Genomic DNA, 19,300 nt, shown 5'->3' with positions numbered 1-19,300 from the left:
GCAGATCTGCTGCTGTTGCCCTGGCCATCAAAGGGTCTGTTCAGCCAACGCTGAGCGTGGCCCACTGTGTGCTGCAGGCAGCAAGAGCCTGCAGACATAAGGAGCTGGAAATGCTCCCTCAGAGTCAGCAGGGTGATGGGGTTTGGGGGGAGCGGGGTTAGTGCTAGAAAAGCCAGTGGGGAGAGGATGGTGCCTTCTTACCTGCAGGAGGCTGCTGAGAAACACGAGGGGTCCAAGTCTGAGTTTGAAAAGATATTTGAGGGCAGAGGTGGCGTATGAAAAACTTAAAACGTATCCAGCCAAGAACTGAGTGGGAGAGAAAGAGGGAACAGAGATTGCAGGACCCAAAACCAGCAGCACCTGGAGAAAGCTCTCCACTGGCGTTTAAAAACACACAGCGAGCACAGGAGGCAGAAGCTGCAGGTGTATTAGGGAGGGAGATGCAAAGCTTGGGAGGAATGGGAAGGAAAGGTGGGAGAGGTCCCCTGTGGGCAGCTGCTGCGGGCAGGGAGGGCAGTACCGCGGGCAGGGAGGGCAGTACCGTGGGCAGGGAGGGCAGTACCATGGGCAGGGAGGTCCCCGAGCTGGCAGGGAGCAAAGAAAACAAACCTGTCCCTGTTCCTCCCTGCAAAGACACCTGGACGGACCTGGACAACAAGCTGGGACTGATAAATGCTGAGAGTGGGCAAATGCATACATTACTCGAAGTATGGCCTGCAGAGCCCCCTGGACAGACCTTGTGTGCCCAGGAGCTGAGGTCCACGTCAGGGAGCAGGGAGCTCCTGCGGCCAGCAAAGCCCAGGGCAGGATTTGGTGCCACTGCCCAGGGCACGGGTGGGAGCTGAGACTCCCAAGGGCAGCCAGGACAGCTCGCCGGGCAGTGAAATAAATCCCAAGCAACAGGCGTTTCACACCAGTCGGGAGCATGAGCCTGGCGTGGCGTTTCCAGACGCTGCCTTGCTGTGCCCCTGCCCACCCGTGAGCCTTTCTGTGGGCTCTTGCCTGTGGGGCAGGGGGGATCCCACCAAGCGGGGCAGCCGTGGTCTCAGCCAGCCCCGCTCAGCTGGGCAGATGTGGGCACTGCCATGCTGCCCTCGCTGCCCGCGCTGCCCCTGCTGTGCCTGCTGCCCGCATTGCGTGTGCTGCCCACGCTGCCTGCTGCCCACGCTGCCTGCTGCCCACGCTGCCTGCCAGGTGCTAATCAGCCAAGGTCAGCAACAGAAGCTGTCCCTATTTACAAAAGCCCGTTACTGACTTATTTTCTCCTCCCACACAGCACAGTGTGCCTAGCGCAGAAAATAACGCTGCGTCCCATCCCTCTGGCAGCTGGAGGGCTGCCTTATAAGCCACAACAAAAGCAGTGCCCGGCTGTGTGAAAGGAAGCCATTTTATCACAAAGTTATACCAAAATGAAGAACTGTTTTGTTGGGATTTTTTTCCCAAATGGCTGGAAGTAATTGCTGGGACTAACGGAGCTGCTGAACTGATGTGACTCACCAACAGCTCCCTTCCATCCCTAGGTCTGCTTGCAGGATAGTACTCGATAAACAGCACCGGTCCGTTATTTTCCAGGAGTTTGCCTGGGAATGCAGCTCCGAGTGGCGTGGGTCAGGCTGGGAGGACAAGCCTCAGCTGTGGGTCTGTCCCTCCCCATGGATCCCTCCTTCCTGTGCCCCTGCTCCGTCCCTGGAGCCCTACCAGCCGGGGGCCCCCGTCCATCCCGGAGCCCTGCCGATTGGGGACCTTCTCCCTCGCCTCTCCCCCCACTTGCATCCGCCCCGGGCACCCCAACACCGGCTGCCCCAGCTGCATCCCCACATTTCCTCCTTGCAGTTTTGTGTTTTAATCTGTCCTGGCACTGGTGGCATCGCTGTGTCCTGATAATCTTAGAAAAATATTCCTGTTGGGAGGCTCTGAAGCCCATTTTCTTTGGAAAGCAGCAGGGAAATGGGCTTCCTGTCCGTTCTCCACTCAGGTGCAGCAGTCACAGGGATGAGGGGCTGGCTTTGGGGTGGGAGGCTGGTTCTGGCTCCGTGGCTGGGCAGAGGGACCCGTGCTGGGGTCCCACCAGCTGTGCTGTGCTGGAGACAGGCAGCTCTAGGGCAGCTGCCTAAATCGGTGCAAATCGGTGGAAAAAAAGCAGCCGGGACAGCTCAGCACATTGCAGACCTCCTCCTTTCGGGCTGCTGAGGTCCAGCAGCATCACCACGCCATGCTCCAGATTAATTCAGTGCGATGCCTCCGACCTGGCAAGCCCTTGCAGGGGCGAGGGCTGGTGCTGGGCTCCCGTGCGCCAGGTGCTGCCGGGGTGCTGCCTCCATGCTGCCTCCGACTGCCTGGGCTTTCCATCCCGTCCCTTCCGCAGCCTGGGCTCTCCCGGTGACTGGGACACCAGGACACCCTGAACTGGGAAACAGCGGTTCGGCCACTGCAGCCATGTCTCTGGGAGAGCAGGCTGGCTCCTGCAGGACTGCTCTCCGCTACCGGGGGGACTATCCAGGTGCCATCCTGAGCTGTACGCTTGCTGCATCACCATCTGTTCCACACTTTTTCTTGCAATCCAGCCCTTTGCTCTCTTAATCCCACCCAAGCAATTTGAGGTGCGTGCCCCACTTCACTTTTAACCCCCCGCCCCGTCCAGAGGATTTCTTCCACGATGGGTCTTGCAGCAGTGGCACCCCTCCCAAAGTCCAGAGTACAGAGCCCAGGCTTTTGCTGTACGAGTCAAACTACAAGAAACCACACTTAAAATAGAAATATACAGAGATATTCCCTCGCGGGAGCTGCATCCCTGGCCGTGGTGCAGTGTTGGTGCGAGCGAGCTGGGGGGGCTCCGCCACCCCCCCCCCCCTCCGGTCCCGGCCGTGCCCCCACCATCCCGCTGCCGGCCAGGCAGACGCAGGAGAGCACCTTCTGCAAAGCAAAACAGCTCCTCCCAGAGCAGGTTTGCACTAATAAACCCAAGTATTAGCAGCACAGACGTGTTGCTTTGTTTTTCTTTCCACTTTATAGTATATATGTTATCGTTTATTTATAGGCAGATCACTTCACTATTTACAGTACATGAGCGTAGAGATTCTACAGTCTTTTTGATGTAAACAAGTAACTCCGCAGCAGGGGAGTCTGGAAAAAGAAGCCAGTTCTGAAGTATTTACACAATTTAAAATAGAACTTTTATACCCACCGCATAGATATAGATAATACATTGAGCGATTTGGTTAAATTATCTATGAAACTATAGAATCTGACAATGTAAAAATACAAGAAAACGTTCTCTTGTTTTAGAAGGTAGACAGTTAAATCACACTAGAAATAAATCTCTTCTTTAAAAATAATAATAAAGGAAAGGCATAAGAATCCATGCCATCTTTTAAGGTTAAAGTATATTACATAAATAAGGACACAACAGAACGGAACTGGGGAAAAAAATTAAGTGAAATATAAAAAACCGCTACCAATTAAAAAAAAACCAAACAGACTAAAAACTTGATTCTTAATCACAGAGGGATCAATTCTGCTACTTTTACTTACTCTGCAAGTAGAAAACTGCAGAGTTAAGTAGTACTTACTCGGCATGAGGAAGGGAGGCAGAATTGGCCCCTAATAATTATTAGCAGTGTCCTTTTACTTTAAAAAAAAAAAAAGAAGAAAAAGAATTTAGCTTTTTTTTTATAAATAACAAAGCAGATGTGCCCCTTTTTAGGTGAAATTCTTACACCTTTCTCAAGAAATGCATCAATTTAATCTTTCTCTCCCTTTCTCACATTCATACACACACTCCCTCCCCAACTCAGTATTCACCGCAGCGTGGCTCTCGGCTGGGCGCCGTGGCCGTGGGCACTGCAGCCAGGCTGCCGCCGCCACCCCTGGCCCCAGGCTGGGCGAGGGAAGAGGAATGAAACCCGAAGGCTGCATTTGGCTCTATATTGCTTGAGATTGTCGGGGATGGACTACGACGCTTAGAACAGAAAAGGGTGTCAGGGCTCAGCTACGAACGACGATGTATCTCAGTATTCAGCATACCTCCAAAAAGAAAGAAAAAAAGAAAAAAGAAAAAAAAAAAGTGCTGGTCAGCAATTGCAACGCTCCTTCGCGTGGACCAGTGCTGAAATCAGACACTCAAGACTGTAACGTGGTGACGGAGCTGCCGCTTTGTTAAAGGTGTGCAGCCCAGCCAGCTGCGCTGAGTAGGAATCGGGATGAACCTTTGCTTTGGGGCGGCATCGAACCTAAAACCTGGGATTGTCCTCTGCATTCAGCCCAGACACTCGGAAACATTTGCTCCTTCCCGCGGAGCCCCAGGGACCCACTGGATTCCAGCCAGAAACCCGGTACCCCACCCTGAACAACGAGCTTTTCTGGGGCAAATCTGTGCAAAAAAAAGCAAAGGGGCATTTTATCATGAAACTCTTCACATTCAGCATTTCCCCGCAGTACCTGCAGGAAACAACTGGGGGACATTCTATAGTTATATATTTTTAAAAAAATAAATCTCCTCCGCACTTATTGCCTACCGTAAGAAACCCTTTTGCTCCCAGTTTCTCTTTGAAGTAGTGCTCTTACCTGCCCCACCGCCTCGGCCCTCGCAGGTGGCGGGGGTGGCTTCCCGGGGCTGCCAGGGGGGACGGGGGGGTCCCTTTTTGGGGTGCCAAGCTGGGGCACCCGCCGCGATGCCACAGACTGGGCGGGATATAAAGCTAATCTTTGGGGAGGGCGATCCCCACTCCCCAGCCCTGGCAGCTCCGGGGCTGAGGCTCCCGCAAAGCGCTGGGTGCCTCTGGCTTCCCCGGCGGTGCGGGATGCCTCTCCCCGTGCAGTGCCCGGCCATTGCTTTGCTCCTGCCCTGCTGCCCTGCCAGCACCCAAAAGTCACAGGCCACTAAAGGAGGGAGCTCTCACCTGCCCCTTCTGCCCAACCCCTCCTTCCTTTGCAGACTCAAGCCCTGCGAGCTAAAGACAACTTTGTATTTAAACAAAAAAAAAAAAAAAGTGGAAACTTATTTTTCACCACGAACCCCATGTGAGGGATTTTAACCCCAGCAGATTGTCACACCTGTGATTCTCGAGCTGAACACCCTCCACTCTCACCTAGTCCTAAATAGCTGGGGAAGCCCCTGGGGCGGCAGCACGTGCCCCCAGGGCAGGCAGCACGTGCCCCCTGCTTTTCCCTGCAGCAGGCGTGGGCAGCGGCAGAGGGCTGCCCCAGCCACACTTGTGCCTCTGCGCCTTGCACACCTCCGCGCACAGTGCATAAGTCCTGGAGAAATTTCTCGGAGGAGGAGGGAAAACAAATCATCCCAATTTAACGGAAAAAAAAATCCCTCCAAAAACCCCAAACTAAAAAAAAAAACCCACCCCAACCCCACTTATAGGCTTCAGGCACCACGAAGACCACTTATTGCATCTCTTCCTACCCTGCGGGTGCAGTACTGATCGGCTCTGTGCAGGACGAGCCCTCCCCTTCCCCAGCACCGGCCTCCCTGCGATACCCAGAGGCTGGGCACAGGGGGGGGCTGCGGGCTGACCCGGGGCTCCCAGCTGCAGGAAAACAACGCGAAATTTTGTATCTGGGTACACCGAAACCAATGCTTGGGAAGCGACTGAGTGGTACCCCAGGAGAGGGCTCCCCCCAGCTCTGAACCTCCCCCAGCTCTGCACTAACCCTTCCCCTCCGCCACGCTTGATGCATCCCCAGCGGGGTCCGGCCACGGGGGCTCGGTGCCCCCGGCTGAGCGGGAGATGGAAGAATTCCACTTACTTTGCTTTTTTTTTGTTTGTTTTTTGGATTGATTGTTTTCTGAAAAACATCAGCACAGCACAGGACAGTACTACCCACCCTAAATGTGTCGCTATATACATTCTACATAAGCTCTATAGCAATCACATGTAAACATCATCGTTGTGAGGAAATACTAGGACAGAAAAAGGCAAAGCTACAATGAGGCAATTGCCAATAGCAGATGCTCAGCCTCAGCCAGAGCTACTCGTGTTTGCTAAGGTGGGATGAGAAGTGGGGGGAGCTTGCGGCAGGAGACACGCCGAACCTTACTGCTGAGACTGAAATGGCACAAGGACCGTTCCCTGACAGTGATCATCACCAGCGGCAGACTGGGGACCCGCAGTTCAAACCCCGCAGCGGCCTGTGAGCCCTCGCACCGCCGGGCTGGTTGTCATCAGAACCACGGCTTCCCCGACAGCGGGGAGAATTAGCCAGGTAACTGTGCTGGTATCGGCGCTGCCAGCATTCCTGCTCCTGCCAGAGACCAGCCGCACACACGGCCCCGGAGCCAAGGGCCACCTCGGCAGGGCTCAGGCTCTTGGCATCGCATCTCATGCAATTTCGGAGGCTTTGGTCATACTCCCTGCAAGAAAAAATCATATCCACGCCAGGGAAATGAGAATAAAACCCCCAAGTCATGTCGAGGGGAGACCCCAGGAGACTCTAATCTATCTATTGGCAGAGTTAAGGCTATAATATTCTATCTACATAGGATGGCTGAATCCCTAGTGGTCTCTGGGTCTGAAAATAAATGGAGATGATGGTGATGGCTTGAGGAGCAGAGATTCCCGCTCCCTTGGGAAAATGGCGCCTCTGGCCGGCTCACGGTTGTTTGTTCCAGCCAGTGGTGGGCTCTCTCCCGCTCCCACCTCACCTGGAGATGGAAGGCAGGTTTGCAAGCAAATTTCGGGGGGTTGCTGCTTGAGCATGCCTTAAATCCAGTGCTGCTGGGCAGCCCCGAGGGCCCCGGCCAGAGGCAGAGCGAGCGAGTGCACCACGGGGCGCCGGCGGGCGTGGGGGACGGATCCTGCGTGCCAACTGGTGCTGGGGAAGTGTATGGCTTATCAGGTACCGGGCAGAGCACAGGCAGGGCAGAGGCGTTCGGCGCGGCTGCTGTGTCCCCTCCTGCCTTCCTGCCTCTCTGGATTTTGGGCTGGCTGCGGGGCAGGGATCACAGATGGGTCTTCTTGCCCCACTTGCTTTGCAGGGGGTGGAAGTGAGAGGGAGCAAGCCGCTTGTCCCGGCCGGTCTCCCAGCCGCCCAAGTTGCTGGGGACAAGGCGGCTCCCTCGCAGGGACCTGGAGGGACCCGTCCCCCGGGCTGTGCCTGCAGGACCCGCCGGATCAAGCCTGGCTGGCTCCGGCCCCCCTGGCTCCACAGGCAGAGGGCTGGAGCAGCGATGGCTGGCAGGCATCGGTCCCGCAGCCCCCCCGGGGCAGTGCATCCTTCTACCACCCCAGCCCTCCGCGCCTGCAAAGCTGCCTGGCCCCACGGCGGGAATGGCACGGGGCCGGCATGCCCACCGCCCACCGGCTCCATCACGCACGACGACCGAGCTCAGCATCTGGGTGCCGCGACCCAGCCGGGCTGGGGGCTGGGGGCTGGGGGGCTGGGGCCACGCGAGCAAGAAGAATGGCTTTGACAGCAAAGTGGGTGATCCCGACGCGACCGCCGAGCACCCTGGTTTGCTGGCGGGGCAGGCGGGTGCCTCCACGGCCGATGGGTGAATGCCGGCTCCGTGACTCTGCTCTGACCCCCCATTTGCTGAGTGGCAAGTGCCTCATTACAGTGCATAGTTAAAAATCAAGGAAGCGGTACAATAAATCTGAATTACAGTACATCTGAGCCATAAATACATTTTTTTAAGTATATACTTTTTTTTCCTCTTCTATTAAAAATTAGTTTATAATCCTGATTCTATTCACAATTAACAATTTCATCATCACACACTACGGACAAAAAAATGTTATGGTGAACACAGCTGCAACTCCGTGGCAGGAGCACAGGGAGGGCAGGAGGAGGGAGCGGGGGCCGGGGGGCTCCTAGGCTCACCCTAAAACAACCAGTCAGAAGCGGGGGGACTAACATGTGGCAGTGAGACATCAACACCATGGGGACTCACAGACAGAAGCAGCTTTGTTCAATGTAAACATCGATCGGAAGGGACAGCAGTCTCTCTCTCGTGCGTGCGTGCTCTCGCTCTCTCGCTCTCTCTCGCTTTCCATAGACTGAATAATTTCTTTGAAAACGTAAACATATTGGAAGTGCCTTGACTGAGGTATTGAGGTATTCCTCCAAGGTTAAGGCTGTTACCGATGCAGGCTTAGCTGGGCCTCCTGCAGCAAGCTGTCGAAATCCATGGTCTCGTACTTGCTTTTCACTGGAGCTGGGGAGGACTCCTCTGCGCTGCAATCTGGGAACGGCAGGGACACAAGGCAGCCGGGTCAGGGAGCGGGGCACAAGCACGCTCGCTGCCTAGCAGGGAGGGAAACCGAGGCACGGCAGGGCACTGCTTGTTCCCCCGCTACCAGCACGCTGCATCCCAGCACTGCAAAGCCAGCCCGGACGAGGCGGTGATGGCGAAAGGGAGCGGGGACGGTGCCGTCTCTCCCCCATTGCAGAGGGGCTGTAGCAGTGCCCAGCCCGGCAGGTCGCACGCCACGGACACCCGCTCCCAGGTGCATAAAGATCTGCCGGATCCCGCTGAATCCCGAGGCGCTGACACAGGGCCATCCCTGCGGGAGCCGTGCCGGTTGCGGGGAGGGGGGTGCCTGCCTGCAGCACTCCCCAGCCCGCCACCAGAAGCTGAACAAGCAGCCACTGCAAAGCCTGGGAAATTCAGCAAATGCCAGAAATAAGGCTGCCTAATTTAACAGCAGCTTAACCCTTTTGGGTGTGTGTTTGTGAATGAGCCATGAACGGCACGGTTGCATTTCACGTCTGCCTGTGGGCTCCCCATCTCGTCCTGTACCAGGGTGAGCAGGATTTTAGGAAGGAGCCAGGCTGTGCAGTAAGGGGGTGACTGCTGACCTTGCAGCCATCTGCAGGTGAGGAGCGCTGGGCGGGGGTTCCCCTGTCCCCCTCCCCACAGCACTGCACAACCACATGCCGACATCTTCAGATGGGGTGCTATCTGTTTTCTGTCTTCTCCATGCCCAAAATGAGAGGCCCTGGGATTTATTTAGATGAACAACAGGCATTTGCACCCACAACCAAAGTCAGAGGGAGTGCTGCTCTGAGCAGATGAGATATTATAAGGTGTTAAAAGATTGGGCAGTCCTTGTGTCAGACTGGACATGTAGAGATATGTCAAGACTTAGGGCTCTATTTTCTGGGCCTCAGTCTCTCATGCATGAAGTGGGTACTGAAGCCACCTCACTCCCTGCAGAGGGTACACAAGTAACCGTGCAGTGTTTGTGAAACACCTGAAGATCACAGCAACGAGGGTTGAGCAAAGCCGGGATCACCTTTCTCTTGCAGGACTAGCACAGGGTTTTGCTCCTGTCCCTCAGCCCAGGGTGCAGCGAGACCCTGGCTAACACGGTCGCTGAGCGAGGCACGAGGTCTTGCAGAAGCCCATACAGCGCAGAAAGAGTTAATGCGACCGCAGCACATTTCAGTGCTGTCATTTTGGCTGGTGAATCTGTCCTGTGGAGCAGCAAACCACCCAGAACACCTCTTGGGCTAATGAGATGTTGCTGGCTGCTTTCTGTAACGACTAGGAAGGGACTTCTCTGCTGGAAAGGGTCCAGCGCTGTGTAGAAACGCAGCAGAGACAGGATGGGCTGTGGTCAGCTGAGACCCAGCAGCCCTGGGGTGTGATGCTACGTTTTGCAGCCAGCACCCTCCGGGTCCTCATGCCAGTTGCTTCTCTTCTCCCCCCGCAGTCTCCCAAGCCATCTGACTGAGCTAAGAGCAGCTATGTGAGCTGTAGGAGAGCTGGCGGGCTTTCCCTGCAGGCTCTAAAGAGGCTTAGGGTCCTTGTGTGATTAGGGTTCAGCAGTGCAACGGGGCCATTACGGCTCTGTGCTGATAAGCAGGATGCTTTGGAAAGAGCAGCTCCTGCTTTCTTACCCAAGTCAGCGTATCTGGTCCGGAAGACTTGCCCGAGGCCACCAGAGCTGAGCTGGAACGAAGGCTCGTTCCTCTTCCTTAGCAAGGTGCCGTTTTTCAGAGATAAGGCGGCATGCTCTGAATACCGGTAGGTGATGAAGCCATATTTATCCCCCCTGAGCAACCAGAGAAATAATTCAAGATGCAATGGGCCCCGCAGCCCCTCTGATGTGAATCTGCCCAGCACTGCACCCCTGTCCCTCCATCCCGCCGTCTGTCCATCCCACCGGCCCTCCATCCCACAGCCCTCCATCCAGCTGTCCCTCCATCCCACCGGCTCTCCCCACACCCTTGGACCTGGGGACACACTCCATCTCCTCGCCCAAAGTACCGAAACCTGGGGCTCGGCTGACCGAGGGGGTTGGCGTGGCGCAGAGCACTTTGCCCCACCGACACAGCCGCATCACTGTCACTCGCACAGCTGGATGCAGGGGTGACCCTGCACCTCCTGGCAGCGCTGATGCTGCCGCAGGAGAGGGGTTGCCCATAGCTGCTGGAGCCCCAGACCGCGGCTCGCTCACCACCCACCTGTTAGTCCTGGACAGGACCTGACACTCCACGATTTCACCAAACACTTCGAAGCGTTTCTTCAGTTCGCTGGAGCTCATGCTGCTGGAGAGGTTTCTGATATACACCACGCGGCCTTCCCCCTGGCAAAGCAAGCGAAAGGTTTCAGGCTCCGGGAGCCCCGTTCCTCTGTGCTGCCGACGGGTACTGGAAATGCAGAGCCGTCAGGGAGCCCCGAGGAGCCAGCGCCGGGAATCAGGCTGCAGCAGGGCAATGCTGCCACGGGCACAGCCTGACATCTCCCGGATCTGCCTGCCTCTGCTCCAGCTAGCTCATGGGTGTCACCCCCAGGACACCACTGCTGCGGGGGACAGCCACATCCACATCCCTTAGGATGCTGCTACAGCCAGGCTGAAGCAGCCTCCCCCGCTGCCTTCTCATTTAAATTTCTCCTGCATTCCTGCAGATTTTTCAGCTTCTCCTGGTGAAGATGCCAGGAAATATTCCAAAAAATTGCTAGGGGGGACAAAATTCAATTGCATTACAGAAGAAAAATGCCAGAGGCATGTGTGAGCGTGTATGTGCGTGTGTGTGCGTGCACAACAGTTATTTCCCCACGTGCCCACCACCCCACCCAGCTCCCACCCGTGGGTGCAGGCAGGGCTCCTGGTGCACGAGGCTGCCTCTGCAGCAGGACCACATCCATAACGGCTGAGCAGCTTCAGGGATTCCCCAGCTCACCCCGTAACTGCCAATGCCACGTGCGCTGAAGCACCGGAGTAGGATGCTCCGGGGATTTCTGCACCAAGGACTCTGTGTATTGCCAATCGCCGGTGGCTTCTGCTTCGCGTTAGGTTTTCCTTACCCCCCTCCACCCCCGTGTCCTCATTTAACGCTGGCCTCGCACCAAGGGACGCTGAAGCCAGGGCGAATGGGCTCCACCGCTGCTTTTCTGCAGCAGGACATGAACCGAGGGCTGGGGGTTGCTTTGTCCCAGCGCGGGGTCCCCGCTCACTTACGATGGCCTTTTCCTGTCTCTTCTCCAGCTGGCCCCGGTGCCCGCTCCCGCCCTGACACTGCTCGCCATTCTCACACCTGGGAAGTGAGGGAGAGGAGGTCAGCCGGGGGGTGGGCTGGATCCGGCAGGGAAAGCTGCACACGTCAAAGAGAAGCCGAGGCACACGGCGTCTGCAGCAGCGGGCGGGCGGGCGCTCAGAAGCACCAGCAGCCGAGGAGAGATGGAGGTCTGGAAACACTGGAAAGGACACTGGAAAGTCCTTTCCAACAGATGCCGGGGGGTCCCAGCTGTTGCTCACCCCTTCCTAGGCACAGCTCCAGCCCATGCCCATGCCCCTTCGCCCCCAGCGTGATGGAAATCCCCGGCTGCTTCCCCCCAGTGCTGCTTTCCCTGGCCATGACCGATGTTTTCAGCAGCTGCTGCTGTAGTACCAATTATTTCAACAGTTTTTCTTTCATTAATTAGCATCTTTATTGCTCGGGCTAGCAGACCAGAGAGAGACAGAGCTGCCATGCACCGGGGCAAAAACATAGGGTGCAAAAACGTCCCAAGTGCCCCCCCCAGCTTCCCTTTGTACCTGAAGGTCCGTCTGCTTGTGGGCGATCGAGACCGACAGCACGAAGACCCCGAGCTGGACCTGCTCCGGGAACAGTAATGCAAACTGGTCCTGGAAAGGGGGTTTCTCCGCAAGCACAGCTTGGTGTCGCCATGCTCCTCCTCCTCCTCTTCCTCCTCCTCCTCCACGGGGGAGCCGCTCTCACTGCAGCTGTCTTCAAAGACAGTGTCGTACTCAGGGGTCTTGCAGAAGACCATGTCCTCATCATCGAGAGCACTGTCCAGAAAGCCAAAGTGCTTTGTTAAGCTGGCTCTGATCTCCTGGTCTCTCAGCTGCTTGACACCATCCTTCCACAGCATGTCGCTGCCTGCCTCCTTGCCGCCAACATCCAGCCCCTGGTAGTGGGCGGCCGGGACCCTCCTCTTGTGCTCCATCTCCACCTGGCTCGGGGGCTCCCACGACTTGAGCACCTTCCTCTGCAGGGCGGCCTCAGGCTTCAGCACCTGGCAGTAGTCGTGGTCCCCGAAGGAGCGGGAGAAGGGCCGCTTGAGCATGCCCTGCTGCTCGGGGAGCGTGGGGCGCCCGGCGGCTCGGCTCAGGTGGGCGAAGAGCTCTGTCCTCTCAGGGTGCTTCTTGGGGGCTTTCCGGGATGCTGCCACGTCCCCTGCACCCCCGGGGCTGGGGGCTGTCCCGTCCTCCTTCCCTGGCTCCTGGGGGATGTCTGGCTTGTACAGGTCCTCCTCGGCAGGTTTGTATGGTGGAGTGGTGGGTGGCGTGAGACCTGAACTCCCCCGAAAAAAGGGCAGGAGTCAGCTCTGCCCCTGCCATCCTGCCCCTTCCCACCCTGACGCCTGAGCTGCGCCAGGCGTTGCAAGGGAGGGCAGCTGCTCAGCCCCCGCTGCCTCACCCATCCAGTGGCACTTGGAGAAAAAGGACGCCTGATCCCAGAACGGACCAAAGGACTCTCCCTTCCCTCCGGGTTCATGCAGGGACCCCCTGAACTGCCACCCATCTCAAATGCATCCCCCCCAGCACTGGCATCTCTGACGGATGCAGCTTGCGGGCTGTTTGCAGCGCTCGGATGCGGAGGCAGTGCATGGGCAGTCCCCTGCAGTTGCAGTGCATCCAGGCTGGGAGGTGAACGTGCCCGCTTGGCTGAGCTCGGCTGAGCCGGCAACTCCAGGCTGAATTTAGGGTGAATTTGCCCATCCCAGGGAGGACTTTTGCAAAACTAAAAAATTAAAAGCCTGTCCTACCTGCTGTCCCACACAGCTCCACTGTCAGCATCGGCTCAAAGTTTCTCTTCCCAAATGTCGAGTCCCTGGAGAAGAGGAGAAAATATGGAGACAGAAGGTGTTTAGGTGAACCACAGTCCCAAAAAAACAAAAGGAAGCTGAGAAAATGCTGCATACAAGCGAGCCCTCCCACCATGGCTAGTGCCTGACAGAGTAACCCCACGGAGGGGTGCGAGGGGCAGCGGGGCGAGCAGCGTGCCTCCCCGTCCCAGCCAGAGCTCCAGGGCATGTTGCCCCTGGCATGCAGAAAAGCCCTGCCCTCAGCCCGGGGCTCTCCGAGCTCCTTGCACCCGAGCAAGGGCCACAGCACCCCACAGCCCCCCGCCCAGCCGCACAGCTCGGTCTGCTCTGCAAAGCAGCTTCGCTTGGTTACTGCAGATGCATGCCCAGCCAGACACACCGAGGTGGCTTTCCAGCCCCAGCGCGGTTCATTTAGCCCCGTGTGCACTTACGTTTGCGCCAAGGACAGCGTGAGACACCTGGGTGTTTCTGAAAGGCAGGGAGAGAAGCAGGGTTACCAGCGGAGCCGTGCCCCTCCAGTGCCCGTGGTGCTGGCGGCGGGAGCCGGGGTCCCTCAGCCTGCCCTGGCCTGGCAGGGTGCCGGGGACCGTGGGCTTTGCCTGCCTGCGAGGCGGCAGCGACTGCGGGAGGGCTAACACTGCCAGGGTTGAGCCATTCATGCTCACCAAGCGCTTGCAGAGAGCTGCGATTTTGGGGCGCCAGTGCAGTGAACCCGTGCCCAGGCACAGGGCGAGCCCGAGGGGAAGAGGGACCCGGAGGGATGGGGCAACCCGGTCCCTGCTGGGTTAGTGCTACACCAGCTTCTTCGTCTCCTTATAAGGATGGGGAGACTGAGGCAGAAGGACCCCATGGATTGAAACGGCACCCCAAAACCAGAACAGGGCCCCAATTCCCCATGCATGGGACCCCACAGCCAGCCGGCATGTGGGTCAGGGCTCGGCTGTGCTCAGGCTGCTCACAGCTTCACCGCCAGCTGAGTGCCAGGCGCCTGGCCAGCAGCGCTTGCCTGCGGCAGGGGCGGCACAGGCAGCGTGGGCGCACTGGGGAGGGGTGAGCAGAGCGACAGCCCCCCAGCCCCCCTCACCTGCTTGCTCCAGGAGGGCACAGCACCGGTTCTCAGCCCCATCACCCAGCTTGCCATCCCCTGGGGAGCCCAGAGAGAGGGGCTGGAGCTCCGCCGGTGGTGCCGTGCTCCCACCGTCTCCCTCCTCCGTGCCCCCCACCTCCACTTCGGCCGCAGGCTCTTCAGCAGAGAAGCCCTCCAGCGCCGGGCACAATGTGGGCTCCCTGCAGGTCAGGGCATCCCGGGGGCCACGGCTGTCCCCTGCCTCCTGGGGGATGGAGGGCTCGGAGGATGGCTCGTTGAGGAAGGAGAGCCAGTGGCCGAGCTCGGGGTTGAGTCTCTTGGATCGGCGGACAGCGTAAACAGTGCTCTCCTGCTTGCGGACCACCTTCCCTGTGGCTGCACCTGGGATGCCTGTACGCTTCCCAGCATCGTCCTCGAGGCCACCCAGCTCCTGCTGTGCCTCCGCCTCCACCCCGGGGCTCTGCCGTGGCTCGCTCTTCTCCGGCGCTGTTTTGGCTCTGGATGTGCAGGTCCCACCAGCATCCTCCCTGTCCTGGGCTGGTGGCACAGGGGAGTGGGAGCCAGGCGGCCGGGCCAGGGCGGCGTACACGGGCTTGCCCAGGCGGTATGGCTTGCTCACATCGCACAGTAGGTCCCGTGCCAGTAGCTCCTTCAGGATGGAGAAGGATGCTCCAGGCCTCTTGCAGCCCCCGGCAGCCTGCCAGGCACAGCCCGGCCGGCTCTGGGCGCTGCTGGGGAGGCCCGACTGTGCAGAGCAGTCCGGTTTGGCTCTCTTGAAGGGGCTGCTGCAGGGCTGGGGCTTGGCATCGGCAGCGTCGCGGGTGGGCAGCTTCCGCGGCGGCAGGCAGTAGGTGTGCATGTAGCGGATGAGCTCCACCACCGAGTGCATCTCCCCCTCGCAGGAGAACTGGCTGCTGGAGCCATCCTCTGCTGAGGAGGAAGGGGTCACCGAGCCACCAGAGCTCAGTGAGTCCTCACTGGAGTCGCTGTCATCCTCGTGATGGGTGTAGTGGCCTGGGGACGGGTGGTGGCGGCTGCTGGGGCACTCCTCGGGCGCCCGGGGGGCTTTGGTCTGGGGGCAGGGGGCAGTGGAGGTGAGGTGCCGGTGCAGCTCAGTGCAGCTACGGCTCTGTGCCTGCGGGACGCTTGCCCTCCTGTCCCGGGGACCCTCCACCTTTGGAGATGAGAGAGGAGAAAGTCAGCCCCGAGCCCTGCAGCCACAACCAGCCACAAGTATCAGGCACGGGAGGAGAAGCCTGCCGGGCTAACAGAGCTGCCCGGATCCTCAAATCCTCCAGTACCAGCCCACCAGCATCCCGACCCGCCTGGGGGTCAGCCCCATGCCCCAGGGGGTTTCCACTGGGCACGCGGGGCCAGCAGCCCAACCGCTGCCCCTCCAGCAGCCGGCACGCAATGATGCTCCTTCTCCCCAGGAGGGATTTGCTGCTCTTCCAAGGCAATCTAATTTGCTGGGCCTAATGCACCACACAATTACCGTTAGCCAAGTAGAAAAACCTTTGATGGCAACTTCTGCTGGGTTTCAGGAGACTAGCTTAAGTGACAGGGTCAGCTCTGCAGCGCGGCACGCAGACAGGGACGGGAATGCCGAGTGCTGCCCTGCCGGCGGTGAGAGTCCCCGCCTGTCCCCAGTCCCCAGCCCAGCTCAGAGGCTGCGCATGCTCCCCGACACCATGCTTTGGTGACCTCCTTTAGGACCATTCCCGAGAGGTCAGCGCTGGGATGGGCTCGAGCTCTGCCCGCCGAGGAAGTACCTTTGCGCAGGGCCGTGCAGGTCGGGATTTAGGGTTCCCCGGGCGCCGGGCGCTCCCGTCCCGCTGAGCCTCGCAGCTTGGAGGCACATGCGATGGAGAGAGGAGCAACTTCTTCAGCTGCAAAGAGAAGCGGCAAGAAAAGGAGTCGGCATCGCAGCGAGGGCAGGGGAAAGCGTCGGCAGGGCCGCAGCCCCTCGGCTTGCACCTGCACTGGGCATGTCCATTGCTGAGCATCTCACCCAAAAATGGGGGAGGAAAAATAAAAGGGCAGGAAGGCATTTCCCACCCCCCCGTGGCTGCGGGGGCAGGTGCCTGGCCGTATGCAGCCCCGAGGGGGTCGGGTCTGTCTCTGCAGCATTCACCCGCATCCCCAGGGGCCCCCAAGCAGGTCGGGGTGGTGGGGACACGAGGGAATTTACTTCCCAGGGGCAACCCCGCTCCCGTCAGACAGACAGGAGCTGTCGTGACATCCAAACGTCTCACTCCATCAATTCTGCCCTTAGGTGACAGAGACTTTACACTGGCATGAGTGACGGGTTTGGACAGCTCGCTCGGGCTCCCATGCAAGGCTCATTTAGCCAAAACATCCAGAGAGGGCCTTGACTCATTAATGAGCTTTCAGGCGCTTTGCAGATGCAAGCCCCTGTGGGACCTGTTGAGGATCTTCCCCAACACACTCTGCCAAGCCCACGGGTGGTGGGAGTGAGGTTTTCCCTGAGTTACCCACAGTGCCACCGCTTCTGATGGCAAGGTCAGTATAACGTTTTTCTTCTACTCAAAATCATTTTTGATTAGGGGAAAAAAAACTCCAAACCCCACACCCAGCAACAACATTTCATATTCCACCCATGTCGCGCTAACAACCGAAGGCGACAACAACTCAACAGCAAGACGACTGCGTAGGCACCGGGGGACTGCACAGAGGAGACAGATCTGGGGCTCCTGTGCTGGCCGGTGGGCACGGAGCCCCAGGGCAGGCACGGGGGGTTTTAAGGGGTGATAGAAATAGGGGGTGCCCGGGTCAGGGTCTGCTGGGAAACATCAACCAGGGCACCCACAGCTTTAGGCGTGCAGCTCCTGTTGGTGGAAGCAACCAGCACCTTCCCCCCCACCCCTGCAACGTATACATCCTATATATACACATACGTATTGTGTGTGATATATACCCCCCCGCGCAGGGCGTGGGCGGTGGAAATGCACGCTCTCACCACTGGATGGCACTCCTCCCCGCCACAGCCCCGGCTTTTGGGGAGACCCCGGGGCCAGGCTGGGGGGCTCTGGGGGGGACCGTGAGCCCCAGGAGGGAACAGGCTGGGTGTCCCTGTCCCAGGGGACCTCCCGGGGATGGCGGTGGTTTGCAGAAAATGCTGCCCATTAGTCCGGGCCAGGAGGGGGAGCAGGGCTGGAGCCCCGATATTGCAGGGAACGAAGAGGGATGCTCCGGTCCCCAAATCTGTAGGGCCTGGAGGCCACACAGCCCCTGAGGGAGTTGTGCTGGAAGGCGCGGGGAGGTCAAACCCTCTCTCCGAAAGCTAAGGGCATGGGCTGTCTGATAGTCTGGCCAAGCCGCCTCTGTCCCTCCGGCCAGAGCAGCGGGGAGCTCAGCCCCGAGGCAGAGCCAGGTGGGAGCAGCCACCGTTGCTCATGGGTACGGGGCTGGAATGAGTTAGGGAGACCCCCGGGCAGCCCCACATCCACGTGTCCGAATAAAAGCAGGTGTGGGTCTTGCCAAAGCAGCCACCGCCCCTTCGACACCCACCCCCACCCCCTTCATATATATATATATATTTGTATACACACAGCTTGTTCCCGTGAGGATGGTGATGGAGGTGACAGCAATGATGTAGAACATGTATACGTATACAATACAAGTATATGCTTTGGTATTGACGGTTAAAGAGAGTTTTAAGCCTAGAATGAAAAAATTCAGACCTTTGCTTCCTATCATACCCATGCAGCCGGCTTATCAGGGGCTCATCCAAATCCACCTTAAACAGTAGGAAGTGGGTTCTTACTAGAGACAGCTCATCAAACTCGGGGGCCGGGGGCGGCTCCCCCGTGACCAGGGCGGTGGGTTTGGGGGAGGGGGCAGGCGAGGTGTAGGCATGGTTGAGCGTGTCCCCCTCTTCCATAGTTCGGAAGGCAGCCAGGCCCATGTCATCTCCCTGTATATCATCCAATGTCTCGGTGAGGGCTGCCAGCAGCGCTTCGTTCTCGCTGTCTATTATCTGAAAGGAGCAGGTAGAGAGGGGGAGTTAGGCTGGGCAGAGGGACTGGGGGATGCTGGGCGGCAGGGAAGAGGGGCCGGCAGTGCCACACCAGCACCCACACTTCCCGGTGACCCCGCAGGGGACCTGGGAGAGCTTCTCCCCAGTGGAGCACTAGGGTAGGGTCAGGGGGAGAGAGGCACAACTGGAAAAGGAGCGTCAGTCTGTCCCCCTGCACCCCCAGCAGGAAAACAATGAATCAGAGCATCTTCTCTCCCCACAGTCACCTTCACCCCACCATGAGGCAAGCAGCAGCAGATAAAGGATCTGTGATTAAAAGGCTCCTTGCCCAAATCCTCTCGCCTCTGGGCTGCAAGCGTCGTGCCCCCCAGCGCTGGCTGTCACAGCACTGCTGAGCGGGGCTGGGAGCAGCATCCCACTGGGATGGGAGCCCGGGGAGGGGGCAGGCACAGCCCGCTCTGAGGGGCTTGGGAGGCTCGAGAGGGCACGGCCGGTTATTCACAGCTCTCCTGATGGGGAAGGCAAAGAAAATGTGTGGAGTCGTAAGCCCAGACCAGGGCTGCCCAGCGGACAAGATGGCACGGCCCCCCTCAGGAGGACACAGGGGAAGCACAGCCCAGGCTGCACCACTGGCCAGATGCCACAGCTTGCAACAAGCAGTTTGGGGTTTTGTTTTCACTAAAAGCCCCCAAACGCAGGCACCTCCAGCTCGACAGGGGCTCTGAGCCCTCACGCTGAAAGCCGGCTGCGCCCAGTGCTCTGTGAGGGACCCTATCGACAGAGCGCAGCCCCCAGAACGAGATGGGCCTCGAATTACGGCTCCCAGATCTATTTTTTTTTTTTTGGAGAATGGCATGATCTGGGGATGCTGACAGAAAATTTGTGAGTGCCAGGGCTGTGCTGGGCCAGGCAGGGCCACGGGCTG

At 58.5% G+C, this 19,300-nt stretch overlaps 1 protein-coding gene across 1 annotated transcript in view; it reads right to left on the bottom strand.

Annotated features, from left to right (window-relative positions):
* Nucleotides 1-1,966: 1,966 nt before the first annotated feature.
* Nucleotides 1,967-19,300, bottom strand: part of PPARGC1B (PPARG coactivator 1 beta) — a 54,916-nt gene continuing 37,582 nt past the window's right edge. The window contains exons 3-12 of the mRNA XM_054841414.1: nucleotides 18,163-18,375; nucleotides 16,148-16,264; nucleotides 14,373-15,549; nucleotides 13,720-13,756; nucleotides 13,229-13,293; nucleotides 11,994-12,753; nucleotides 11,418-11,493; nucleotides 10,420-10,541; nucleotides 9,853-10,007; nucleotides 1,967-8,191 (exon numbers count right to left, since the gene is read on the bottom strand). Coding sequence (XP_054697389.1) covers nucleotides 8,088-8,191; nucleotides 9,853-10,007; nucleotides 10,420-10,541; nucleotides 11,418-11,493; nucleotides 11,994-12,753; nucleotides 13,229-13,293; nucleotides 13,720-13,756; nucleotides 14,373-15,549; nucleotides 16,148-16,264; nucleotides 18,163-18,375 — 2,826 coding nt within the window. The 3' untranslated portion in view covers nucleotides 1,967-8,087. The remainder of the gene's footprint in view (nucleotides 8,192-9,852; nucleotides 10,008-10,419; nucleotides 10,542-11,417; nucleotides 11,494-11,993; nucleotides 12,754-13,228; nucleotides 13,294-13,719; nucleotides 13,757-14,372; nucleotides 15,550-16,147; nucleotides 16,265-18,162; nucleotides 18,376-19,300) is intronic.

Source organism: Grus americana, chromosome 14 (genome assembly GCF_028858705.1).
Source record: "Grus americana isolate bGruAme1 chromosome 14, bGruAme1.mat, whole genome shotgun sequence".
NCBI classification, from domain to species: Eukaryota; Metazoa; Chordata; class Aves; order Gruiformes; family Gruidae; genus Grus; species Grus americana.
Note: the sequence above shows the minus strand (reverse complement) of the source record. Positions and strands in the feature narration are given on the sequence as shown.